Source organism: Cnephaeus nilssonii (genome assembly GCF_951640355.1).
Source record: "Cnephaeus nilssonii genome assembly, chromosome: 14".
Lineage (NCBI taxonomy): Eukaryota > Metazoa > Chordata > Mammalia > Chiroptera > Vespertilionidae > Cnephaeus > Cnephaeus nilssonii.
In genome coordinates this window covers 25,294,950-25,321,028 of record NC_137085.1, presented here as the reverse complement: position 1 = coordinate 25,321,028, position 26,079 = coordinate 25,294,950, and the positions used below count along the sequence as shown (strand labels likewise).

At 42.0% G+C, this 26,079-nt stretch overlaps 1 protein-coding gene across 2 annotated transcripts in view; it reads left to right on the top strand.

Moving 5' to 3' along the window:
* NR4A3 (nuclear receptor subfamily 4 group A member 3) overlaps positions 1 to 25,036 on the top strand; it is a 33,322-nt gene extending 8,286 nt beyond the window's left edge. For both annotated transcript variants that reach the window (XM_079790945.1, XM_079790944.1), the window contains 5 exons: positions 2,659 to 2,788; positions 3,251 to 3,423; positions 13,964 to 14,163; positions 16,023 to 16,201; positions 24,607 to 25,036. In XM_079790945.1, coding sequence (XP_079647071.1) covers positions 2,659 to 2,788; positions 3,251 to 3,423; positions 13,964 to 14,163; positions 16,023 to 16,201; positions 24,607 to 24,854 — 930 coding nt within the window. In that variant the 3' untranslated portion in view covers positions 24,855 to 25,036. The remainder of the gene's footprint in view (positions 1 to 2,658; positions 2,789 to 3,250; positions 3,424 to 13,963; positions 14,164 to 16,022; positions 16,202 to 24,606) is intronic.
* Positions 25,037 to 26,079: the final 1,043 nt, after the last annotated feature.

Genomic DNA, 26,079 nt, shown 5'->3' with positions numbered 1-26,079 from the left:
GAGGAAAAAACATTATTTCGCAAATGTTTCATCCTCGCCATGCAGCCGCCTCCGCGTGTCATCAGAAATGGCTACGCGTGTCCGTGCTGACACGCGTGTCATCGGTTCGCCATCACTGTCCCACAGTAATCACTCCCTAGCCTACATGCTGGGCAGGTGGAGGGAAAGGGGAAGCTGGGTGCTGATTGGGTAATAGGATTTAGGAGGCCTACAGGATGTATCTGGGAGCAGGCTGGACACTCAAATAGGAGGCCTTGATCTGTCCCCTACCAATTGTATGACATTGGGCATGATACTTCTTTCTAGGCCTCAGTTTCCCTATCAGGTGAATAAAATTCAGAGAAGGACTGTGAGAATTAAGTGGGATAAAACAATTATGAAGGCATTTTATAATCTTTAAAGGGCCATAAAAAAACAATAGTTTATTGTAAGTCAAAACTACAAAGTATTTGTAGAAATGCACGTGTTTGTGTATTGGTTATCATACCCACAAGCAACAGTTACTTTTGATCTGGGAGTAGAAATCATGTGATTAATTGCATTCTGCAGAAAAGTGAAAAAATGCTTATGGAAAGACTTTGCAACCATACAGAAGGCAAGTACAGGATCATGATATTTTAAATGTTGAGCCCTCAGGTTAGCCATTTTTTAGTCTTAACTACTCAAGCTTTACCAGGGCTACTTTCAAGAAACTGCATTCCTTTCACAAATTGGTTTTTATATCATTTCAGTGGAAATGCTGAAGGGCAGTGAAAACAGGTAGCCAAAAAGGGGAAAAGGAAGAAAAACAATTAAGAGAAGTGCAAGTAACTTCAAATATAACCATCCCTGAATAATTGAGAGTTGACCAAAATACAGGAGTGGTAATACATTCTTAGTCTAGAAATGTCAATTAAGTGTTCCCCAACAGGGTTCCTTTTCTGTAGCAATCCCTTGAAAACAAATCTATATTTGAAAGGGCGGGGGGTAGGATGGGAGAGAACCATCCCACAGATCTGTTAATTAAGGGAATGGGAGCAGGTTTTACCCAGTGGCTTTCTACCATTAAATTGAATTCTTTAAAAATGTGACATGAAATGCAGTTAATGATGGAATTCAGTGATTGAACTGTAACGATCTCTCCTTGTCCTTAAACTGTGCAGGCACACATGACTGTGGGAAAGGTTTCAGGTTATTGGAAAAATGTATACCTGAAGCAAAATGCCGCCAAGCACTCAGATTGGCATATAACCTTGAGGACAATGGCAAGAAATAGAGTTTTAGAAATTACTGCATGTTCGATGAAGAGAACTTCAATCAGGAAACACAAGTTCCCTACCCTTAAAGAGTGCTGAGAATTTAAATGCTGGAAACTCAGAAGCATGTTTGTGTTTTGGAATTTTGCATTTTAAACTAAAATCACCTACAAAGGCAGGGAAAATGTATCTGGCTTTGTTAGATTTTTTTTAAGTTTTATATAAGCAAAAATGATCTCCTAAAGTGGAATTAAAAGATGACAGGGTGAAAACTGATAAACGAGGGCTGAGAATTGCTGAAAGTAAAGATTGAAAATAAGCCTAGAATTTTGGGCAAAGAAATAGATTACCAACCCCAAGTTACCCAGATTTCTTTTCTTTTTTAGGCTTATCAAATAAATTTCAACTTTCTGCTCTATTTGGAATTGTATAGATTCAGGTAATTTCTGAATGATTTTACCCTAAGTGGTAAATACACACATCCAGTTGCACACATGTTTTTTGTGGGGTTTTTTAATCAAGCCTCCCTTATACTTGGAGCATAAAATTATGCTCAATTATTTCTCCATGTGCCATTTTAAAATTACATCTGAAGAATACAACATTATTTTATATCCAAGTCCAAGTTTTATGAAGTATGTTTTACAATATGGCTATTTTGATGTCTATGTCAATAGTCATTTATGAAATAACAAGTCAATGGGAATTTTAATTGAAAATATATGGCTCTCATATTTCTTTCTCTCGTTTCTTTTTGTTTTGGTTTTTCTTTATTCCTTTCTTGGATGTGATAGTGGTTTTTAGTGTCCAATTTTAAGATTTTGATTTTAAGTCTCAAAAATGGCCATTTACCCTATTAAATATAAATTACAAAGGCTGATAAAGGGATTTTTTGGGCACTTAAACATTATTTCCTATATATTTTAACTAGACAAATCCTGATTTTTGCTTTTTATGATTTCATCTCTATTGGGAAACAAAGCTAGTTACTGTAATATTTGACTTACAAAAGTGATAGCCAACAAAGTACATCCCAGATAATTTTGATTTTATTTTAATAAGGTCAGCAATAATCAGGGGAGTGGAACAAGTAGAAAATTGTTCCCAGAGGGATATTAAAAGTGGAGATAATCTAATCCTCCAAGGTATGATATGTTGACCTGGTAATTTCAGATATGATTTTATCATTCAGACTTGGATGTCTCCTGAGACTTGCTTCAGAACAATCTGAGATGATTTTCATTGTCAGCAGCTAACACTAATAAAATTGTTTTTCCTGCAGGCTAGCGTGTTAGGAAATTAAATTTATCTAATTATACGAATTGCACTGTCGCTTTTCACATTGTAATTAAAATACATCTTGTCAGGTTCTACCTCTTTCCAGAAACTATTAGTTGACTATCTCTGTATTGTATTTTCTCAGAGAACGGTGCAGAAAAATGCTAAATATGTTTGCCTGGCAAATAAAAACTGCCCTGTAGACAAGAGACGTCGAAACCGATGTCAGTACTGTCGTTTTCAGAAGTGTCTCAGTGTCGGAATGGTTAAAGAAGGTATGAATATAATGCTTTTTATCCAACTTGCTTATATGTATTCTCAGATACCACTGAAAAAAATGCTAATATTTACATTAGAATGGTGAATTTTCCTCGTTTTCCTTTCCTTCCAACGTTTTGTTGTTACAGTGTATGTTTACATTTAAAAATAGCTGAGGACTACTTTCTAATTTCTCAAAATCAATAGAGAGCTTGTGTACATACATCTTTGTTCTATTTAAGAAGGAGACTCTTAGGACTAATTCATTACCAAATATAAGTATGGAGTGGCTTTTATGCTGCTTGTTTCAACTCTCATTAAATCGTTGTGTGAATATTATTCCAAACTTATTGCCACTTTTAAATGGTTGGTCTCATTAATGATTGCTCGACTGTAAAGTGTTTTAATTCATTTTTGTGATTTATGGCTATGCATGAATATCTTTGAAGACATTCTTTCTCTTTTTCCCTTGCCATCAGTTGTCCGTACAGATAGTCTGAAGGGGAGGAGAGGTCGGCTGCCTTCAAAACCAAAGAGCCCATTACAGCAGGAACCTTCTCAGCCCTCTCCACCTTCTCCTCCGAGCTGTATGATGAATGCCCTTGTCCGAGCTTTAACAGACTCAACGCCCAGAGAACTTGATTATTCCAGAGTAAGTTTTATAATGTCCTGCTTTTGAATGAACGATCAGGGTCTCTACTCATGATACTAGTAATAAGAGTTGATTGATTGACTTTGTGCCTGCCACTGTGCTAAACAGTTTTCATACCTTTCCTATATTTCTCACTTCATTTCGCAATTCCAGTGCATCCATTGAACCAAATAATTTTGCCTTATTGGGTCTCTGAATCCCTTAACAAATGGTCTTGACAGTGCTGCATCTGTCATACCCATTGTTGCAGGATTCCTGGTGGTTGTGCCAATGAAAATCTGCGCAGGTGAATTACAATTTGCAGATTTCTCTCATGGTTTAGACAAAGTGACTACTGGTTTTTTCATATTGTGATCAAACCTTCTGGGTGAGCTTTAAGTTACCCTTAAGCAGTTTACCCAATTGCATTGGCATTGATTGATCTGCTGCTTATTCGAGGGATTAGACCATTGATAGAGAGGAGTGGCTGTGGCCTTGACATCAGGAGGACTGGGATGGAACACCACTTCTGCTGCTTCCTAGCTGTGTCACCTGGCTCCTGCTCTTGGCTTTTTCATCCCTACAGTGGACATGATTACAACAGTTAACCTCAGAGGGATGTTTTGATCACCAGCCACACAGGAAAGATGGTTGAGAAAACATTTGAAGACCATAAGTGATTACCAGTATTGTTATTTTAGTCAACCAAAATATATCAACATTCCTATTTCATATGGCATGTAGTAAAATATCATCAGTTTGAATTCTGAAAATTGCCAGAAATTTGGATAACAAAGAGAAGAACCACGAGAAAGGATTTTCTAAGCAAATGTATAAATATGACTCTAAGGCAGCTTTTAAAAAAGACTTGGAAAAGCAAACTTCTAGTAAGACAGAGTCTCACCAAAGATGGAAAGGAAAAAAAAAATCACAATTATTGGGCAATTTCTGCATGCTAGACATTGTGGTTTATTGTCTCATTTAACCACTTAAAGAACCATGAACTGTAGGGATAGTTATCCTCACTCTAAGACCAAAAAAAAAAAAACTGAGAAATACAGATTGCCCACAAATCAAAGAGAGACCAGTCCAGGAATCCCCACTTGGTTGGTCTGGCTTGGCAGCTCCTACCAGATTTCCCTGCCCAGGTCTAATCAGTATTTCAAACTTCTGGTTGAACAGCTGGGAAAGAGTGTGTGAGTGTGCCCATTGTGTGTTCTCCTTTTAGGTTACAGTGTTATGATTGGTACACCCGCTTTTATCCTCCTTCCCTCATTCCTACCCTCATTCTGGTCGGGGAAGCCTCCTCTCTGCCCCTGATCACAAGACTTCATAGGAGAAGCATGGCAGATCGTTAGCACCAAAGGTTGAGGACTCTTATTCTGATTACAAGTAGCATCTCTTGAAGTCAAGTCTCAAATAATAGTCTAGCATAATAATGCAGTGGTTAAGGGCTTAGGCTTTGGACCCATGCAGGTCCCTAGATTAAAATCCCAACACCATCATTTAGTAGCTGGTTGGCCTTAAGCAACTGCTTAAACCTTTTAATGACTCCGCTTTCTCATTAGTGTTATGGAATAATAATTATAATATCTACTTCCTGGGGTTTGCGAAGATTAAATAAGATGATACTTGTCAAAGCTTTAGCACAGTGCTCTCCCTGCCATTTGTTGAATGTTCTGAGTGTGAACACTTCACATATCAGGTGCCATGTAGCAATACCATGTAGGTAAGTGTTATGATCTCTATTTCACAATGAGAAGATTAAAACTGAGAAAGGCTAAAGGACTGATTTGCCCAAGGTCACAAAGCTAATATGCATCAGAAATAGAATTAGAAGCCAAGTGTATTGGACCCCAAAGTCTGAGCTCCTAATACCAAGCTTTACTGCACCTCTGGTTTCAGTGAGAGAGAGTGCTGGAAAAGCATTCTGGAATAAAGACCTCCTCCCTAGAGGAACTTTGGTCTCCTCTCATGCAATCTTTCTGAATTTATGAAGCTATTTCATACTATCCACACTGAGGCTACATAACACAGTCTGTCATTATTCCAGGATATTTGAAATCACTTTTGGTGGTCAATCCAGAGAATTTAGGCTCCAAAAGTGATATTTTTTTTTTGGCCCCAAATTATCCAATTATTCGTCTTTGTGGACTATTCAGTTATTCAGTGGCAAACTCTCCCCAGCACTTTGAGTTGTCCCAGCTGGGAACTGTCTCCACACGGAAAAATCAATCCAGCTTGTTTGCTTGCCTCTGCACCATTCAGTGTGTTAGACTAGAGTCATCATCTTCATCAACAAACATTTATCCAATTTAATTGTTAGCTTTGTCCAAAATAGCGGATTGACCATGCCAGAGTCTAGGTCATACTGATACTACCTTTGGGGCCTGGCTCAATTTTGTAAAGCATATTTATTTTAATTGCATTGTTTTGGAATCAGGTTGAACCTCATAGCTTGGATTCTTCTGCTTTTAGATAGCTTTACAAAATTATCAAAAATTGGACCCAAATCAATAAATTAAAAGACTTTTTAAAAAATACAGTGAGCTTTCATCAAAAACTTGGATGAAGGCAGAGAAGGCATGCTGATCACATTTGCAGATGACAGAAAGCTGGGAGGGATCGCTAATATGATGGATGTCAGCATCAACATTCAGAGTGATTTAGACAGGTTGGAACAAGATGGGCTGAAACCATCACGAAGAAAGTTAACAAAAATAAATGTGAAGCTAAGCATTTAGAATTTTAAAACATGGGAGGGCCTTGGCCCATCAGTAGTTAATGTTAAGAAGATCTTGGGAGTGTATACACTCACTATGAACCAACAGAGGACATGTAGTAGAAGAGAGAGATGCTGAATCACCTTGGGCTACAGCAGTATGGTACCAGGACCAAGTTGGGGGTGGTACATGGGCTCTGTCCTGTCAGACCACCCTTCAGGGTTGAGGCTAATTCCAAGCTGGGGTTTAAGAGGCATGTGGACATACTGTGTCTGGAAACTTGTAAGGGATGATTGGATGAAATGACAATATATGTGCAATATGTAGGAAGGGAGAAGGTTTGACAGGATTAGGTCACTCTTTTGCTCTGTGGCAAAGAGGACTGTTGCTCCCAAGGACAGAGCTAGAGGGAGAAGGAGGGGGCCCCTTTCAGATGACTCTGAAGACAAGGGTGTGTGATCATCACACAAGTAACTAAGGGGAACACATAACAGGATTTCTCACTAGCAGAGAGGTTATTTTGGATTTTATTAAGTTCCCCCAGTTCTAAGATTTTATGATTCTGGGGGTTTACCTTATTGTCCCTAAATGCAAGTGATTATATATACATATACATATAAACATATGTGTTGTTAAGTAACTTGTTATTTAATAAAATTGAACTTGCTTTGTTCTCTAAAAAACAATTAACCTAAAATGAATGAAGCAAAATTAATTTATTGAGTGCCTACTACTTAAGTCCCAGCTTCCTGTGATATAATTTATGGTTTTGGTAATTTTCTTAAGAATGTCCCTCAGCCCTGGTTGGTAGGAGCGTTGTCCCATACACCAAAAGGCTGAGGATTCTAGTCCCGGGCAGGGCACATTAACTAGGTTGTGGTTTCAATCCCCAGTCGGGTGTGTACGGGAAGCAACTGATTGATGTTTCTCTCTCTGTCTCTCCCTTCCTCTCTCTAAAACATAACCTCGGGTGAGGATTAAAAAAAAAAAGAATGTCATCAATTGAAACTCAGTTTTCATAATACCTTCTCCTTAAAGTTTTATATTTATAAATTTATACAACTGGAGGTGACCTTGAGATCAGATCATCTAATCCCACCCCCAAGGCTTCCAGGGGGTTAAGTGACTTGTCTAAGGCCAGTGGCAGAGCATGGCCTAGATCCAAATCTCATCACTCAAGGTGTTTGAATACATGTTTCTATTTCACCATACTGCCACTTCTACTTAGTGGCAATTTCACTAGGTGTGTGTGTGTTGTTGTTGTTGTTTTTTAAAGAAGCTTTATTTATTTTATTTTAAATTACAATAATAGTAATATATACCCATTCATTTTTAAAAAGGCAAACCATTTAGAAGTGAAAAATGAGAAGTGCCTTTATTTGTGTCTGCCTAATTTCACTCTTTAGCAGTAGCCGATAACAGCAGTAGTGTGTATTCATAATTTATTACATTTTTAATAAGAATGTGCCCTGTCAGGTTTGAGTCAGACGGTTGATTTGATGCAAACAATTTATAAAAGGTACCAGCTCGGCTCAGTGAATCAGGCTGATAGAGAAACGAGGAGGTGTTTGCCAGACAGGTGTGTTCTAACCTTCTTGTGCCAGCATTCGCGCCTTTAAGGTTGTAAGTGAGTGGTTTTTTCCTCATTTGTGGGAGAAGGAGGCGGAGGGGTGGTGTTCCAAGTCACAGAGGGAACGAGTGCTTCAGAACGCTCGCTTTGCGAAGTGTTCCTGGCTCTGGGACCTCCTCGTTTCCTTTGGGCCAAACTTCCATCCTTTAAAACCCAGCTCCGATCATTGTATATCAGTGCAGTCAAAACATGTCACATTTGATTTGTTTCTTCTTGAAATGTTGCTATTCTCTACCCCACAGTTGCTTTTAATTTAGCAATACAAGTATATATAGATACTGGGCTTGGCTTCAGAGCCTGCATAATTACTAACGAGAAAATAAACTTAACGTCCTCATTAGCTGGTCATTTCAAGTATTTTTCAGCAAACTACGATGTTTTCTGGTAATTGGTGTCACTTAGTGTAGTAACAGACGCCAAAACAAGAGATATTGCTCAGATAAAATACCAGGCACCAGCAAATGGCGTTTAAGTGTGTTACCAAGATAGCTTGAGAAACAACATGGCTCACACATGTTAGACCTAAACCAAGGAAACAGCCTGAAAACTCTGCAGAGAGAGGCTCCTCAGGGGATCCTCTCAAATTGCCACCAATTCATTAGATGCTTTCAGGCCAGTTCCTGCCCCTCTGTGGGCCTGTCTCCTCATCTGAATGGTGAGGAGATTGGACTAAGTGCACTCCCATGACCCCTTCCAGCCTTCTCCTTCCCTGATCGGCACGCCTGCTATAATTCCACTGGGGGTACAGATCAGCATTCCCCAAAGTGTGGTGCCCCGACAGCCTCTCTCAGAAAGAGCCAGGGGGTTTGCTTAAAATGCAGGTTCCCAGGCTATGCCCAGGCCTACTGTATCAGCACTGGGGGGAGGGACAAGGCAGGCAGGAATCTATATTTTAACAAGCACCTCGGATGACTCATTGGCACACTAAAATTTGAGAACCACCAGTATAGTTTAGTAAGAACAATTTTATCTTGAATCTTCCATTTTCCAGCTTTGCTTGGGCTGAGAAGGAATGAGCAATGGAGATATAAATTTTCAAGGAAGCAATTAAGTTATTTAATAGATATGTATTGAATGGCTCGTGGGTGTCAGGCACTGTTCTAGAGCAATGGACGCATTGTTGAACAAGAAACACTCCTGCCCTGGCCAGCATTGTTCAGTGGTAAGATCATCGGCCTGCACACCAGAGGGTCACAGGTTCTATTCCCAGTCCAGGGCACATACCTGGGTTGCAGGTTTGATCCCCACCCCTAGTCCGGGGGGGGGGGGGGGAGAGGAGTGCTAAGCAACCAATCGATGTGTCTCTCTGACATCGATGTTTCTCTTCTCTCTCTCTCTCCCTCCCTCCTTCCTTCCACTCTGAAAAGTAATGGAAAAATATCCTCACTCCTCCGGTGAGGATTAAACAAAACAAAACAAAACAAAACAAAACGCTCCTACCTTCGTGAAGGAAAGAGAAAGTAACCAAATAACTGTGATGCCATTGGGAAGGGGGGCAGTTTGTTTGTTTATTTGTTTCTGGTTTTGTTTTTAAGGGGAGTTAATTAGATAAGAAAGGAATAAATATGGGGGGAAATATATTCACTGCCAATTTTTAAAGTGTAAGAACCTAAGAATATGTATATATAGTTTGGCTTCTAGAGTGATCACATCTAAAATATATAAAGACCCAGGGAAAAGTAACATTGTAAGGGGAGATAAAATGTTCTTAGGATATTTTACATGTTTAGCCTGGACTGATAAGTGAGATAGAGTAAATGCCAGATTCCACATTGCTATGACAGCGTCATATTGCTAATTTTTTTAGGGCTGATGCTCCCATTCAAATAATTCATTTTAAGCCTAGGCTCTGCCTCACATCTAACCTGTGTAGCCACATTATTGCCATATAAAATGTGTAGACTTATTTCAGTTTAAATAGCTTACATTGTCGTTTGTAGCTCTAGATTCTCATTCCAGGTGCTTTGGTGAAATCACCATTAGACATCAGTAAATGTAATACTGTATCTTTGACTAGTTGTAAAGCCCGATTTTTTAAAAATATTTTTTTATTGATTTCAAAAAGGGAGAGGGAGAGAGAGAGAGAGATGGAAACATCAATGATGAGAGAGAATCATTGATTGGCTGCCTCCTACACGCCCTCCACTGGGGATCGAGCGTGCAACCCAGGCATGTGCCCTTGGCAGGAATCAAACCCAGGACACTCTAACCACTGAGCCAAACTGGCTATGGCGAAAGCCTGATTTTTGATGGATCAGTTATCCATATAGACTAGAATAAAAAGTTAGGATTCATTTCTAAAGGCTTTCTCTATTTGGCCTATGTTTGATCAATAAACACATATTTCTAGATTTCCTTTGGTGAACCCCAAACCTGCTTGGCCCTGAGAGAGTAATGTAGGGGAGCACAAAAGCAGAAATGGGGATCTGGTTCTTCCGACTCCAGGTCCAGTATCCTTGGTGAGGTTATTATAAAGTGCTAGGCCAGGCAGAGAAAAAAGTCTAAAATGTTTTGTTATGTTTCTTTAAGTCTTATATTCAGTAGAGGGGATACTTGGTTTGTCTTTTCCCTCAGCATTGGATGCTGACCCTCCATTCACCCCCAAGTTACTGGTGGCCCAGGCTGAGTCCAGTTTGGCTCCAGAATACTGGAACGTGGACTAGAATCATCGCAGGTGAAGCCCAGAGGGTCTGGCTGGAGCCTGGCCTGCCAGGCCCGCTGGCTTTTCTCCTTGCTGGGCCTCATCAGGGAAAACTGCACACGCAGGGCAGGCAGGGGCTGCATTTCCCTGTGTGCAGGATGCGTGAAATGTGAGCCCAGCAGGGGCAGAGGCCTGCAGGGGACCTGGGTGAAAGCTAAGTGCTCTGGGGGATGGTGAGCAAATATTGGAAGCACAGAGATTATTGAGTTGTGAGCCATGGTTTCAGGGAAGCCAGTGCAAGAGGGAGCTGTTAGGTCCCATGCCCAGGGAAAAGTTTGCATTCTTTAGTCTTTTTCTCTCCATTTTACTCACTGTTTTAAAACAAAACAATGCTGAATCAAGGTCAAATTCTAGGCAATACATATAAGCCTAACCAATGGACACAGACACCAGGGAGGTGAGGGCATGAGTGTGTATGGGAGGGAGTGCGGGGGGGAACAATGGGAGGATGACACATATGTAATACTTTAATCAATAAAGAAAAAATGTTTTTTTAAGTCTAGGCAATAACTTTATATCTGTGTGATTAGCCGTATTTAGAATCACTGAATGCAAGAGCCAGCACATGGAACATTGACCAGGATTGCTGATAGTCTGGGCCATAAAACACACCTTAACAATTGAAAAAGAAAGAAAAGAAATCATACAATGTCTGCTGTCAAACCACAATAGAATTAAACTAGAAATCAATAACAGAAACATGGCTGCATGCAAGAGGCAGAAGGAATCTTAGGGATCAGCTAGGGCAGTCACTTCCTACTTCAGAGGCAGAAACAGGCCCAGAGAAGTGAAGTGACTTGTCTAGGGCTGCACAGCAAGTCAGTGCCTGAGCCTGGAGGAGGACCCCATGATCTGCTGCCTCTGCTTTATCACTCGTTCGGGAGTTTCACATGTAGTGCTGTCAGCTTTCTAACCGTGGTCCTGCCCTGCTTTTCATCCTGCCCTTGGAGAGCATGTGGAATTAGGTTAATATCAGAGGAGAAATTAAGAAAGTAAAATAAAATCCCCTCTCCCACTCTCCTGCAGCTAATATAGAGAGTGTGAACTGAAAGGAGGTGATGGGAAGTATCCGGCACCAGGATCAGGCTGCCATCCTTGACTATCCATAGGAAGGAAGACTGGTTCTTTCTCCCGTGGTTCATTGAACCCATTACAGAAACATGCAGGGCTTCATAGAGTCTGGGCACTGAGTGAGATGATCCAGGGCTATGAACTGGACCTGATGTTATAGGACAGTGGTCGGCAAACTCATTAGTCAACAGAGCCAAATATCAACAGTACAACGATTGAAATTTCTTTTGAGAGCCAAATTTTTTAAACTTAAACCTCTTAACGCCACTTCTTCAAAATAGACTCGCCCAGCCCGTGGCATTTTGTGGAAGAGCCACACTCAAGGGGCCAAAGAGCCTCATGTGGCTCACGAGCCGCAGTTGGCCAACCACGGTTATAGGATCCTAGATAGTCAGGGCTGAAAAGTAGAAACCTTCTCCCATTTTATAAATGTGGAGGCTGAGGGACAGTGAGCGTTTCAAGTATCATCACCGTTATCAGTAGCATCACTGTCATCGTCTGTGAAACGTGTTCCATGTGTCAGGCCTTTCACATATATTATCACATGTAATCATCACAACAAAATACTGAGGAAGGCATTGTCCCCGTTTTACAGAGGGGAAAACTGAGGCTCAGAAAAGTGGAGTCGTTTACCCCAGATATCTAAAGTAAGCAGCGCAGCTACCCCGTTTCACAAATGAGGGGCCTGGACAAGTCAAGGATTAAAGTAGCTCGGCTCCTTGTCCGATGTTTCTTTTGTTACTTCATGATGCCTCTTGGGAAAGCACAAAAGGGGGTGTGGGGTGGGGCGGGGGCAGGGAGCCCAATTAAGACAAGTGCCTCATTTCCTCATACCTAAGTAGTTCTACAGTAAGGACCTGGCTGCTTATTGGCTGATTCTCCTCAGCCAGGTTAGGGCATTGTGGCAAGCCTAGGCGTTCCCCTGACTCTTCTTTCACTGTAGAGTATTCAACAACGATTGATTGAGAGTCAATCAGGTGCCAGTCACTGTGCTGCTGACAAAACATGGGACCAAATGAATACATACCTGGAGACCTCCAGTTACAGCAAAATAAAATGCTGTTTTTAAAACTATACCATGGGCTACCAGCGAGTAACATCAGACATATGAACAGCTAGGACCGGAAACCACAAGGCCACGTGGAAGTCTTGGCTATACCGCTGTTGGAGACTCTCAGACTCTCTGAGCTTCTCTGGGCCTCAGTTTCCTCATTTGTAAAAGAAGAATTAAAAATCTATACCCCAGGAGGATTAACCTAGAGAAGGGATGCAAAAGCACCCGCAGCTCTTAGTGTGAAGGGAATGATGTGCATATTCACATGCGTGTTGTGCAGGTCTGTCTGTGCTGTTGATTGTCCCTTAATGATTACCTTGCTGTATCAATCTTTTTGCCTGAAGTAGGAAAGATTGTCTTCCTGTGATTCCGGCAAAGCCCTGACTCTACCAGAATATCCAAAAGCTGGGTAGAGACTTTATTCCTACTTGTATCTTTCTTCTCCTGGGACTTTCTAGATCAATTCTGTTCAATAGAATGTTCTGCAGTGATGGAAATGTTCTATATCACATGTGGCTGTTGAGCTTGAAATGTGGCTGGTGTGACTGAGGAACTGAATTTTTATTTTACGTTCATTAATTTAAGTAGCCACAGTCCTGAGTCTGATGGCACACAGCCGCTTGGGCCCTGCCACTGAGACACCCTTCCTGTTCCTCTTCCTGGTTTGTCTTGTCTCACAGAAATCTATCTACAGCAAGCGAAAATCATTCTCTTCTCCTATTCCTTAATTCTGTCATTCTCAGACTTCAGTGTGCATGAGAATCACCTGGAGATCTTGATAAAACAGTGTATTAGGCCAACTCGCAGAGTTACTGATTCTGTAGGTCTGGGGCAGGACCCGAGGTGTTCTTTTCTGGTACATTCCCTGGTGTTGCTGATGCTGCTGGTCCAGGGACCACACTTTGAGAACCATGGATTAATTAAGCATCTTGTTTGGAGGCAGCTGTACTTTAGTGGAGTCAGAAGGTGCTGGAGGTTCACTCAGACACAAACCCCTGAGATACTGGTTCTCAACACTGGCTGCCCTTGGGAATCACCCGAGGACCAGTCCTCAACCCAGACCAGTTAAATTAGAATCTCTGTGGTGATGACCCAGACATGAGTGTTTATTAAAAGCTCCCCAGATGATTGCAGTCAGGACTGAAAACCACTGCACTGATGGGACTTCAGCAAATTTCTTTATTAAATGGTAACAACCTTCACTCTATATCATGGGGCCACTGTGAGAATCAGATGAGACTGTGAATGCAAAGGGTTTTATCAACTGTGGGACTTAAAAGTAAGGATTCAGGCTTAGACAGCCTTGGGAGAGCCCACTTGCAAATGATGCTGTCATCCCTGTTGAACTGAGATAACGCTGCTGCCTGTGGTTTGCATTCTAGTACTGTCCTTCTGACCAGGCCGCTGCAGGCACAGATGCTGAGCATGTACAACAGTTCTACAACCTTCTGACAGCCTCCATTGACGTATCCAGAAGCTGGGCAGAAAAAATCCCTGGATTTACTGATCTCCCCAAAGAAGATCAGACATTACTTATAGAATCAGCCTTTTTGGAGCTGTTTGTTCTCAGACTTTCCATCAGGTAATTACTATTATTTTATCTACTCCAGTCCACTCCTTCCTTTGAAGAACTTTGAAACCTGCTCTGTTTGCAAATGAGTCATCAGAGAGAAGGTTGCTCAAGAAGGAAATATCAAATATGATCAGGCATTAAAACACTGAGTAGTAGGTAGTGCATTGGACTGGAAGCCAGGACTCGTGGGTTCTACCCTCAGTTCTAATATATGGATTTGCTGTACGACCCTGACCAGGTCACTTGCCTCATCAGAAGTTCAGTTTCCTTCTTTGTAAAATGAGGAGGCTGGGTTTGGTGATCTCTGAAGCTCCTTGTAATGCCAACACTCTGGGATTCTACAGAGTCCCATGGTGCATAAGGTATTTCCTGGGAGCACGTATTTGTTGAGAACATTGCATTTACCTCACGGGTTTCTATTTACAAGTCACTGTTCTAGTACACCAGATGGGGCTCTAAAGAGTTCCCACTGCCTCTCAACCCCCAGTGTTTACTCCAAGAGAATAGCTCCTGGATCAAAAGGTTTGGTTCAGCCTTTCATGCTCAGTGACACCGAACACAAAGCGGAAGTTCTTTTCCAAAAAGCCGGGACCTAGAATCTCAGCATGAGTAACATTTTAAATTCCTTGCTTCCCTGCCGTTATATAATTTTAGGAGATGGTACCAACATTTCACCAAATATTACAGGGAAAGAATGTCCCTTCCCCCTCATTCTCTTCCTTACCCTCCCCTCCAATTTCATATTGTGTTAGCAGAAATTCTTGTTTAGAGTGCAGATTCCCAGGCCTCATTCCCAGCTATATTGGTTTGTCTTAGAAGAAGTCCACAAATCTGCATTTTAACTCATGCTCCAGTGATTCTGATGCCAGTGGTCTGAGGTCCAGGTTTTAAACTCTGAGATTGAGAGGTCCTTGTGTACCTCTGTGGAGGGATCTGTGGGAGAGACAGGGGGAATTACAACTGGTGTGCCAGTAATTAGCATCATTACAGCTAATCTGCTGTATGAAGGAGCCAAGCCAACGATGTGACTATCATCTGTTAGCCAGGCAGCATAGGATTAAGCAAATGATTAGCTCCATGTGGGCAAGCACTCTACATGCTCTAGTCACCAAGTTTCCTCCAGTGCCTGGCTCTCGGAATGGCACCTACATGGTGCTCAGGAAATACTTGACTAGTGAATGAATGAATGAAACTCTTCACCCAAGAGGCACAGTTAGAGATATTAACTCGTTGGTGCAGTAGGCTGAAAGAGATAAATATGTGGAAAGCAATTTGGAAATTAAAGGAAGGCTAAGATTAAAGTTAGGACCACATAGAGTTCAGAATTAATTACACCTAATACTCCTCTTTATACCAGGCATTGTGCGTGATTTCAGAGCCTGTATTTTATTAATCCCCACAACAATCTTAGAAGGTAGCCATTAGAACTCCTGTTTATACATAAGGAAAAGGAAACCCAGAGAGAGTAAAGGAGTGCCCAAGCCCCACGGCTGAGTGGTGATGTCCAACTAGAAGTTCCAGGGCACCTTTCATGAGAGAAGTATGGGATACTGATGGACTGATATACACCATCAGGACAGATTTAGAAATAGCCCTCTGAGCCCCACTGTGAAAAGCAGGGTGAGCCCACAACAGAGCCTGGCAGCTTCCCCAGGGATTGGTGCTCACTCAGGAAGTTAGCATAGACAAGTGGTGGTGGGTGTTCATCCAGGGTGTTTGGGCAGGTTTGAGGGCCCCATACTGGGTTCTGAACACTGCACCCATGGCTGTCTGGGTGCCCGTGTGTTACGATGTTATCCCATTGGATAGACTGAGCAGACCTATTTAATGTGTTTCTACCCCCAACCCCCCATGACTTTCACTTGTAGGTCAAACACTGCTGAAGATAAGTTTGTGTTCTGCAATGGACTTGTCCTGCACCGACTTCAGTGCCTTCGTGGATTTGGGGAGTGGCTCGACTCCATTAAAGACTTTTCCTTAAGTTTGCAGAGCCTGAACCTTGATATCCAAGCCTTAGCATGCCTGTCAGCGCTGAGCATGATCACAGGTAAGCACCACCCTGCTGTCACCCGAAGCGACCACGTCCCCCTTTCTCTCCTTTCCTGTGTTAAGGTGGAGTCTGGCTTTGGCTGTCATACACACCAGAAAATAGGAAAATGACTGCCACTGTTCTGAAATCTGCGACATTTTACTTAGTGTAGACAAGAAACGTATATCTGCAACTTGTTGTCAGGAACCTCCAGGAGAGAGGATTCCTATTGAGTTATCATTGTCAACAAGCCCAATATATGAACATGTAAATTTCCACAGGCGCTCTGTTGAGCGTTGCACAGGGTTATTTTCACATGGGTTTCAAAGGAAGATGAGCTTAACCAAACTGCTCCTGTGGGACTGAGGGGCAAGTCTTCCGCTCTCTCCAGTCCTTGGCTATCGACCTAAAGTAAAACCAAAGAAGTACACACATAAAACACACCTTTATTTATTGATTTACAACTTTGATTGGCAGGGGAGTGAGAAAATGGATACTTGTTCACAGCAAATATGGCTCAACTCAATAATTTTTAAAAGAAGAAACAAGCATAAAACTTATTCAATTTTTATATTATGCCTTTCTGTCCTTAGATGTGTCTCTCTTTCTATCTTTTGGGACATAAATGGTCCCAAGATGAAATGAGAGGGAGAAAGAGAGAAAGGAGAGAGGAGAGAGAGAGGAAAAAGAGAGAGAGAGAGAGAGAGAGAGAGAGAGAGAGAGAGAACTAGAAAGGCATATCGGGTAAGAGAGGAGATTCCATCTCCCTGGGGCTGGTCCTGAGACCCAAGGCCCCAGCTCCCTTTGTGACTTGATACTTTCAGAGTTTCCAGTGTGATCTCATCCTTCTTGGCCAGACTGGGGCCTAGTGAGGCAATGACAACAAGTGGAGCTCCCTAAGAGGCTAGCCACACCTAGGGCTTACCTCCCATTCTTTTCATCAGACTGAAGCACAGTCCAACCTCTATTGGACTAAGAATTGAGGTTCAGATTCAATACCCTCTTGACTGTAGAAAACATGCTTTTCAGGCAGGTGATGAGTTTCACGGGGGACCAAATGCATCCTTTGGCAAGATGGGCCCTTCTTTTTGATCGTCAGAGATGTGCATTGTTTCCATGCACCTTCTTGGGACCTCATTGTTAGCCAGCATGAGATATGTCTGAGTACCTCAAGACGCTAGGCTGGTTCATCACTGAATCATTTACATGGAGGCAAAGACAATTAAAGGGCACTAGCTTATTCCCTCGGTATTCCAAGTGGAACTTCACCTCCTCCCGGTGGTCTTTGGTCTTGGCTGAGAAACTCCCTTCTTTTGATGGGACCTGACAGAGATTTCCAAGGGAGACATAAACACAATAAGAATAAAGGCAGTCTTAAAGGATATGGACTCCACTTAAAGGACTTTCAAATGGCATACGGGAGCACCCGAAGAAAAATAATAAGCACATTCAAGGACAAGCATATCATTCCAGCAGGACTGTAATGAAATAGGTTCAAAGGCTGTCTTTCAACTAAAGCTCTTCAGCTCAATTTCAAAACGATTCAGCTCTTCCTAGGACAGTTAAACATTCAAAACTGGGGAGTATGGAGTTTAGTTAATTTAAAAAAAACACACACCCAGAAATACAATCTAGAGTCAGCCTTGGCTTTCTGTAAATAAACCCAGTACATTGCCACATCTCTATGGAAATCAGCAAATCTCTGTAGTTAATCAACAAGTGTTCGCTGATCTAGGCACTCTGGCATGTCAGTAGGTTTTCAGAGATGATGCATGTGATACAGGGCATTGAGTGCCATGGTGGGGATGAGGGAGTGGGTACAAAGTGCTGAGAGACCAAAGGTGGGGGGTGGTCTCTCAAAAGAGGTCACATGAGGTCTTCTCAAAAGAGGATACGATGTCACCAAACTAAAATGGGAGGAGCGTGATTTCTAGGCACAAGTAAAAATTTACTATAGCCATTGAAACTATGGCTGTTATAAGTTTCAGGAAGGAAATCTCTAAAAAGAGTAGAGTGATGGGAAATGAGACTGCCACGCTAGGTAAGGGTGGGGTTGGACATGAAGAACCTTTTCCACGTAGTTGAGAAGGTTGCAGGTTATCTTGAGAGCAGTGGGGAGCCACAGGAAAGTTTTGACCAGAGGAGCATCATGGGAAAGCTTGCACTTTAGAAAGATCTGCCCTGGCAGTGGGTTTTGAGCACAAATTATAACAGAAAAGAGACTCAGACGGCAAAGGCCAGTCCAGGTGTGAGAGCTGTAGTTTAAGAGGAGGGCCCAAAGTCAAGTAAATATTAGTAGGCAACTGTGAGGCCAGGAAGTCCCAACGTGGAGAACATTGGACAGTTCAGTGCTGAGAATACAGAGTAGGGATTAGGAGAAGGTGGTGCCAGTCCTGTCTCTGCCTGCACTTTGCTGTGTGTCCTGTGGTTATGGCTGCTCAGCCCACTGCCCATTGTGTGGAGACTTGCTCAGGAAGGAGGCAGTCTGGTATGGCAGACATAGCATGGACTTTGGGATCCAGCACCTCCCCCAGGTTTTAATATGGGATCCCCTCTTTAAGAAGTAGGTGCCATTGAATAATGCGTTTTGTTTCTCTGAACGTCAGTTTCTGCACCTGTAACATGGGAAAAGGAACATGTATTCCATGAGGCAGCAGTAAGGATTACATAAAATTAGGTTTGTGATGCAGCCAAACTGAATTCAGAATAGGCAGTCGAACCACCTGTGTTCTATCTGGAGGGATGGTGAGAGGGACTCCCTCAAATAAGCCTGTGCCTTCCCTTTGGGGTCCTAAATCAGTCTCAGTGACATGAGGAAACAGGCAGTGTGTTTGGTGAATTTCTCCTTGAAGGTTTGAGAGAGGCTCCAAAAAGGACAATAATTTTAAAGTAATTAAGCTGCACTTAGAAGAGGCCAAGTCTTTTATGGTGGAGTTCCAGGTCCTGCCCGCAGCCCTGCCAGCCCGTGCAGAGCGGGTTGTTTTAGGTGCTGTGGTTATAACATAAGCCCCCCTTCTCTCCTTTCTGGACCTGACAGTATTCTTTTTGTGATTTGCTGGATGGGAAGGGGTTTGAAATGTGTGAAAGCATCAGGAAGTGGCAGAAAAGACAATGCCTGGGAAGCAGCAGTGCGCCTTGTTGTGGATATTAATTTCATTTGTATATGGGCTCCCGTGAAATCTTGACTTCTGAATGAACTCCATTGATCAAAAAGGGTGATTGTGGGATATCATGGGCTATTGGCATCAGAAAACAGACAACCCAGAATTGTCTGTTCCTAAACCACAGTGAACTCAGGGATCTTTAAAGTCAAACCCATCTTGCTTCCAGGAAAATTAAGAATCTGGACAGTATTGCTAGTTTGTACAAACATGGCTTTTTTCTTTCTTTTTCTTCTTCTTCCTCCACCTCTCTCTCTGTGACTGGTGGAGAGGTGGGGCAGGAAATGGTTTCTTTCAGATCACTCTTCCTCCCTACAGTAAAAGGGAGTTCCCCACAGTTGTGGTTGTGAAATGTTTTTAGGTCCCAGTTCATCCACCCTAACCATTCCTTTCTGCCAGTGCCACATCCCTGTCCTAGGAGTAATGGAAGTGCTTAGCTTCTGATGGGATACCAATGAGGTGATAAGCTAGTTGCAGTTCATTGAGATTAGTAATAAGAAGCCCGCCCCCCCCCAATAGAAAGTTTGTGTGAAATTGTCCGTTTATAAGTATCCATTCATTAAACAAATATTGACTGCTGTCTATATTTCGGGCACAGTGCCAGTCTCCATGGATGCAACGATGAGCCATGCGTGAATTCTGCTGTCAGAAAGTATATAGGTTACTAGGAAGTCATATCTGATTATGATGCAATGAACTCATGTATGGTGGTTAGTGCTCAGGTCCTTAAAAGGGACAGAGTCAGTGCAGGGGAAGTCCAGATTACTGCTAACGTTTTGGGGGTGTAGATAGATGGAGGTGCTGATCATGAATGGCTTCCCAAGGAGGTGGTTTCTAAACATGGCAAGATATAGAGGAAGGACATTGCAAACCAAGGGAGCAGCATAGCAAGGTCATGGCAGTAGAACACGTCAGCACATTTTGGGGGAAAGCGGGTACAATGGAGTTGCTTTGAACATTTGTTAAACCACATATAAAATTTCATAGCAAGAAGAGAAAAAGAGGCTGTTGCACTCAATGACTGTATGTCCTGGAATGAGCATGAGAGTGAATCCACTGTGGGGCCTGGTCTCTGTGCTTCTGGCATCTCCTATGCAGTAGGCTTGGTGCTGGAGATGCGACAGTGAGCAAACACAGCCCGTGCTCCCATGGAGCTTACATTTAAAGGAGGAGGCAGGTCATAGTCACATAAATATCTGATTTCAACCTGTATATCCTTCAGAGACAAAATAATAATCTAGACTGAGAGTAAAAGGGAAAAATTCCTTGAAAAAAATTTGATCTGTGATTTAAGAATGAGTAGATTTTAACTAGGTGAAGTTAAAATCTCTCTCCTCTCTCTCTCCTCTTCTTCCGTGCCTCCCCTTCTTCTCTCTCTTCGCAGGGATGACTATAGCATGGATAGCTAAATACACAGTAAGCCAGCAGTGTCCTTAGGTACCACACAGGTTAGAAGCGTGATCTGTGGTCTGTTTTGTTCACTGCTCTAACCCCAGTGGCTATAAGTAGGTCCTCAATAAATATTTGTGGAAAGAAGTAATTAATCAATTAGTTAATGAGGTACACGAAGTGTAGGAGGGAGTTACAGGGAGGCTGAACGAGGAGGGACATTCTAACATAATGTTCAAGGCAGCCTGGTATTTCTGGACTTGGAGTGAAAGAAATTAACCACTTGTAAATTTTGACCATAGGCAAGTAACGTAACTCCCTGAGCCTTACCTTATCTATTAAACAAAGACGATGTGTGTCCTGCCTAATTCAAAGGGTTAGTGTGAGGGTGTGATAAAATAATCGAGGTAAAAGTGTAGTAGAAAGTGCTTTCAAATATACAGGGGTAGGCAAAAGTCGGTTTACAGGTGTGAGTATGCAAAAGAGAGTTTATTCTTGTATTATTATTTATTAATTATTTAATTATTTTCCATACGAACAGCTGTAAACCTACTTTTGCTCACCCCTGTATTTTTGTTATCAGGTGAAATAGTGAAAACTCCTAGTCCAGCTGGTGCCCGGCATTCTCTGTAGTATCTTGTAGTGGAGATTCTTATCTTAGGTGGGAGTTTGAACTAAATGACTCAAATTGTTTTGGTTCTGACACATACATTCGTTACTTAACCATTTCTAGAAGTTGTATTTTAAAGTTTTGAGTACATAAAGCTGAGTTACAATACTGAAGTACTGGATAAAAATGATGTAGATCAAAATGCAAGAAACACCGAGAAACTTGTTTTGTTTAATGGTGGACAAAGATCTTAAACTAAAATCTGTGTATAATTCCTAGGAAAGGGGGTAATTCAAATGTCTGATTTCCTCCCTAGTTAGTGAACTCTCTGAATATCAGCTCTGCAGCCATGTTTACCGAGCTGCGAGAAGAAAGGGGGTCCCTTAAGCTAAAATGTCAGTGATTGGGGTTTTGAGGAATTTCAAATTACTGGGAAGCGCCTAGACACTTAGTGACTCCCTAGTGATTTGAAAACCTTGCTGGCTGCTGGCAGTAGTTTGCATGGAGACTGAATTTTATCTCAGCCCTTTTGAAAAAGTAAAGAAGCCACAAATCCAGTAGCTGTTCAGAACAACAAAGGAGGTGCCTCTGGCTTCTAACAGGAGTGTCTCTGAATTCCTCAAGGAATTCCAGGCCTAGGGTTGATCCAGCTGGCAGGAGGTATCGATCTCCACTTGAATTCACTGAATAAATAATGGTTGCCATAGTTATTGAGCAGTCACCACTGGTTGGAGAGCAGGGAAAACTCCGAGGCACCTTTTGTGAGTTTGGCCATGAGAAAGTCTGGTTACAAGGCTCCATAATCAGCTCTCTCCCGAAATTCAGCCAACAACATCGCTCAGTTTCTTTATGCTGATCATGAATATGGTATCTTGAATATAATTCTAGACATGAGGCACGGAAAGGAAGGGAAAGCTTAAATCAATGGATTGGTATTTTATTCTGGGAGAAGCATCTCTCTCTGGGCTATGAACCTAATCTGAGATAGCTCAGTATTAATAGAATGTACTATCAGCAAGATGATTGTGTGATCAGGTTGCGGCTAGGAGAAGGCCTCACAAAGGACCGAATCCCCATTTGTTCTATTTTAACATTGTTTGTTATACAAATAGCATTAGCCTGAAATTTTTTTTTAAAAAGGAAAGTGTTATCTGACAATCTCATATTTTCACTTTTCCGTTTTCTTTCATCCTTCTCTAGATGAAGAAATAATCTTTACATAGATGTAATCACAGCTTAGAGACCATTTCATATTCTTTTCTCTATTTAATGTGATGTTATGTGTTTTTCCATGTTGCTTCATAGCGTTAGTATTTGTCCTTTCTGATGTCTAAAGAATCTTCCATTACGTGGACATACTATTTTTTACTTAACGGTTCCTCTGTTCTTCTACGCTTTATCTTTTCCAAGTTTTTAAAATAGATAATGCTTATCCAAAATATCTTCATGCCTACAGTTTTATTCTCCTGTGGAATTTTTCTTTCAGATAAATTCCAGTGAGTGGGATTACTTGGTCAGAGGCAACGAACATTTCATAGCTCTTGAAATATACTGCCAAATTTGCACTCTGTTTTTTGTTTTGTTTTGTTTTTGCTTTGGAGGGCAAATAAAACTTTTAGGCAGAACACTGTTGCAGGCTGGGTTACTCTTGAAGTTCACTCTTGAGTGCATGTATTGAGCAAAGGTAAACCATGGGGACAGATTTGCCTCTGGACTGATTAGCTAGTTTCCTGGAGAAAGCAAAATTATACACTGCAAAGCTTGGGAGTTAGGGGACTTTATTGGTTTGTTTTGTTTTGTTTTTGGCTATGCCATTTGCCACACGTTGGGCATTGTCCTAGGTTTACAATCCATTGAGATGCTGCTGGCAATGTTCATGGTTGGACCTGAATACAATTTTAACACCTCAAAGCTGGAAGGGACCTTAGAGGTCATTAAGTCCAACCGCCTCCTTTTAAGATGGGCCCTAGAAAGGAAACAACTCAAACTCAACGAGCCAAGCTGAGGAAGAAGGCAGATCTCCTGGTCCACGGGCCTCCTTTAATTTAGGGCAAGAGAGGAAGAAAAAAAAAAAAATGTCTGGAGAGTTGCTTCATTTTTCTGATGACTTATGCTTTAAGGAAATAACTTTTGTAACAAAAATATTCCCAACTAAAAGCATTACTGCTGGGAAAATTAGAAACTCAAACGTGATATCTGAGGGGATGGATGTTTTTCACCTCTCACAAATTATTATTTTACATGTCAATGTACTGAGAGATGAAAACTTTGACTGAGATAACTGGGGCCAAGGTCTTCACTAGGAAAGAGGCTTTGATACCTACCTGCTGAGGGAGCAAGGTGATTGGTGCCGGATGGCAGGCCCGTTCTCAGTACAGGGAGAAGTAGCATTGCTCCGGGGCAAGAGGCAGCATCTGCCTCAGAAGACTGGAAAAAATCACTTCACAGTATACATAAAATAAGAGGTCATAATATTTAACGTGGGGCTCTTTTATATATTGTTTTATTTAAATAAATAAAAAAGATACTGGTGTCCATGTCTAGCCACATGATAACATGCCTGCGCTGTCTCCTTCCGGGCCTCCTCCCTTCTCTGTGACTTTGCCATCTCTACAGCAGGAGGACATGCGTGTTTAGTACAGACTGCCAGGTACAGGTCCCTGAGTGTTTCAAGGCGGAAAACAAGGAAAAGATAAACTGGATTTTTAAAATGCTGGTTATCATGAAAACACAGGGGTGCACTTGGTTTGGGGTCTTGCGGAGGAGCCCTTGCATTAGCCGATGGGACTTAGAGCCTCGCCCACCAAGAGAGCTCGCCAACATGGGAACATTCATTCATTTGCCCGGATGTGATTCCCGGTCACTCCGAAAAGGAGTTGCCTCCTGACAGAGCTTTTGTAAGACCTCAGTAGGATAAGGTGTGCAAAATAATAACCATCCTGTCATTCAGTCCCTGTGGCTACATGCAGGAAACTGTGTACTTCATCTGCATTAGTTACCTAAGTTCGTCTTCCCGGAAACCCCTGAACTGGGTATGTTGTTGTCTTCGTTTTATAAGGAAACCAGGACTGAAAGGTTAAGGGACTTATTCAAGGGCACACAGTGAGTGACAGACTGGGATTCAAAGACCTACCTCTCAGAGGGAGGGCACTCTGTAAAATGCCATCTCAACTGGCAGAACAGGACACGGGCCTTGATTAGGGATTCACGGTCTCTTAAGATGTAGCTGCCTCCTAAACGTGTTCTTTTCTATGCCTCTGCAGAACGACATGGGTTAAAAGAACCAAAGAGAGTGGAGGAGCTATGCAACAAGATCACAAGCAGCTTGAAAGACCACCAGAGTAAGGGACAGGCCTTGGAGCCCACGGAGCCCAAGGTCCTGGGTGCCCTGGTAGAACTGCGGAAGATCTGCACCCTGGGTCTCCAGCGCATCTTCTACCTGAAGCTGGAAGACTTGGTGTCTCCACCTTCCATCATCGACAAGCTCTTCCTGGACACCCTGCCTTTCTGAGGAGGAGCCGCCTCATCTGCTAGCGCCTGCTTGCTGAGCAGCAGAGGGAGGGGTCTGGACACCTACCATTCCGGTCCTTCCTTCAGAGAAAAAGCAGCTCCTGACAAAATGAAAGACTTTTTTTTTTTTTTTCTGGCACTTTTCCTTACAACCCAAAGCCAGAAAACTTGCAGAGTATTGTGTTGGGGTTGTGTTTTATATTTAGGCTTGGGTTTGGGGCGGGGAGGGGGTTATAGTTCATGAGGGTTTTCTAAGAAATTGCTAACAAAGCACTTTTGGATGATGCTATCCCAGCAGGAGAAGAAAAAAAAGGATAATATAACTGTTTGAAAACTGTTTCTGGGGGATACAATTATAGTTTCTTTGTATTTAAAAACAAGAACAGCCAAGGGTTGTTCGCCAGGGTAGGACCTGTCTTGAGATGATCGCTTTAGAATATACTTCCTGTATCAAGGGTACGTATGTGGTGCAAACAAGGCAGAAATTCCCTCATCTTAATTTCTTTCTTCCTTTATTTTAACAAATGGTGAAAGATGGACGATAACCTATAAGTCAGACATAGCAAAATGATAATGGCTGTTCGCTTCCATATACAAGTGCAATTTTTAAAGTGCTGTCTTACTACGTCTTGTCTATTAACTCTCCTTTATTTTATACAGAAATAAAAAGGAGGCAAGTTAGCAAAGGACAAGTGCTAATTTCCTAGCAGAGGTTTTTGTCCACCTGCCCTATAGAACCCTTCTGAGGTATGGTCCATCCAATATTTCAGGCCATTCTTATGGATCCAGATCCCTGCCCTGACTGTCCAGCTGTCCTGAAGGGGGCTCAGATTATAAGATGGATTGCATACAACTGTTTTGGTTGTATTCCTTCAGTTATAGCAACTGACGGACACAGTCATGCAGAAGCCCAGCAGCGTTCAGTGAGTCTCAAGTGTTTGGTCCCTAGGTAAGAACATGCAAAAAATAGGAACTGGATCATACAGGGTAAACACCAGGGGTAATAAGGTTTTTAATATATACAATTTAATTTTTGTTATCAGTTACAGAGACAATTATGGAGAGTAAGCAAGTCTTATTTTTTAAAAAGTAGTATGAATGTGAGTACTAGGAAGGATTAATGGGCTGCGTTTCAACATTCCGTGTTCGTACTCCCTTTTGTATGTTTATACTGTTAATGCCATATTACTATGAGATAATTTGTTGCATAGTGTTCTTATTTGTAT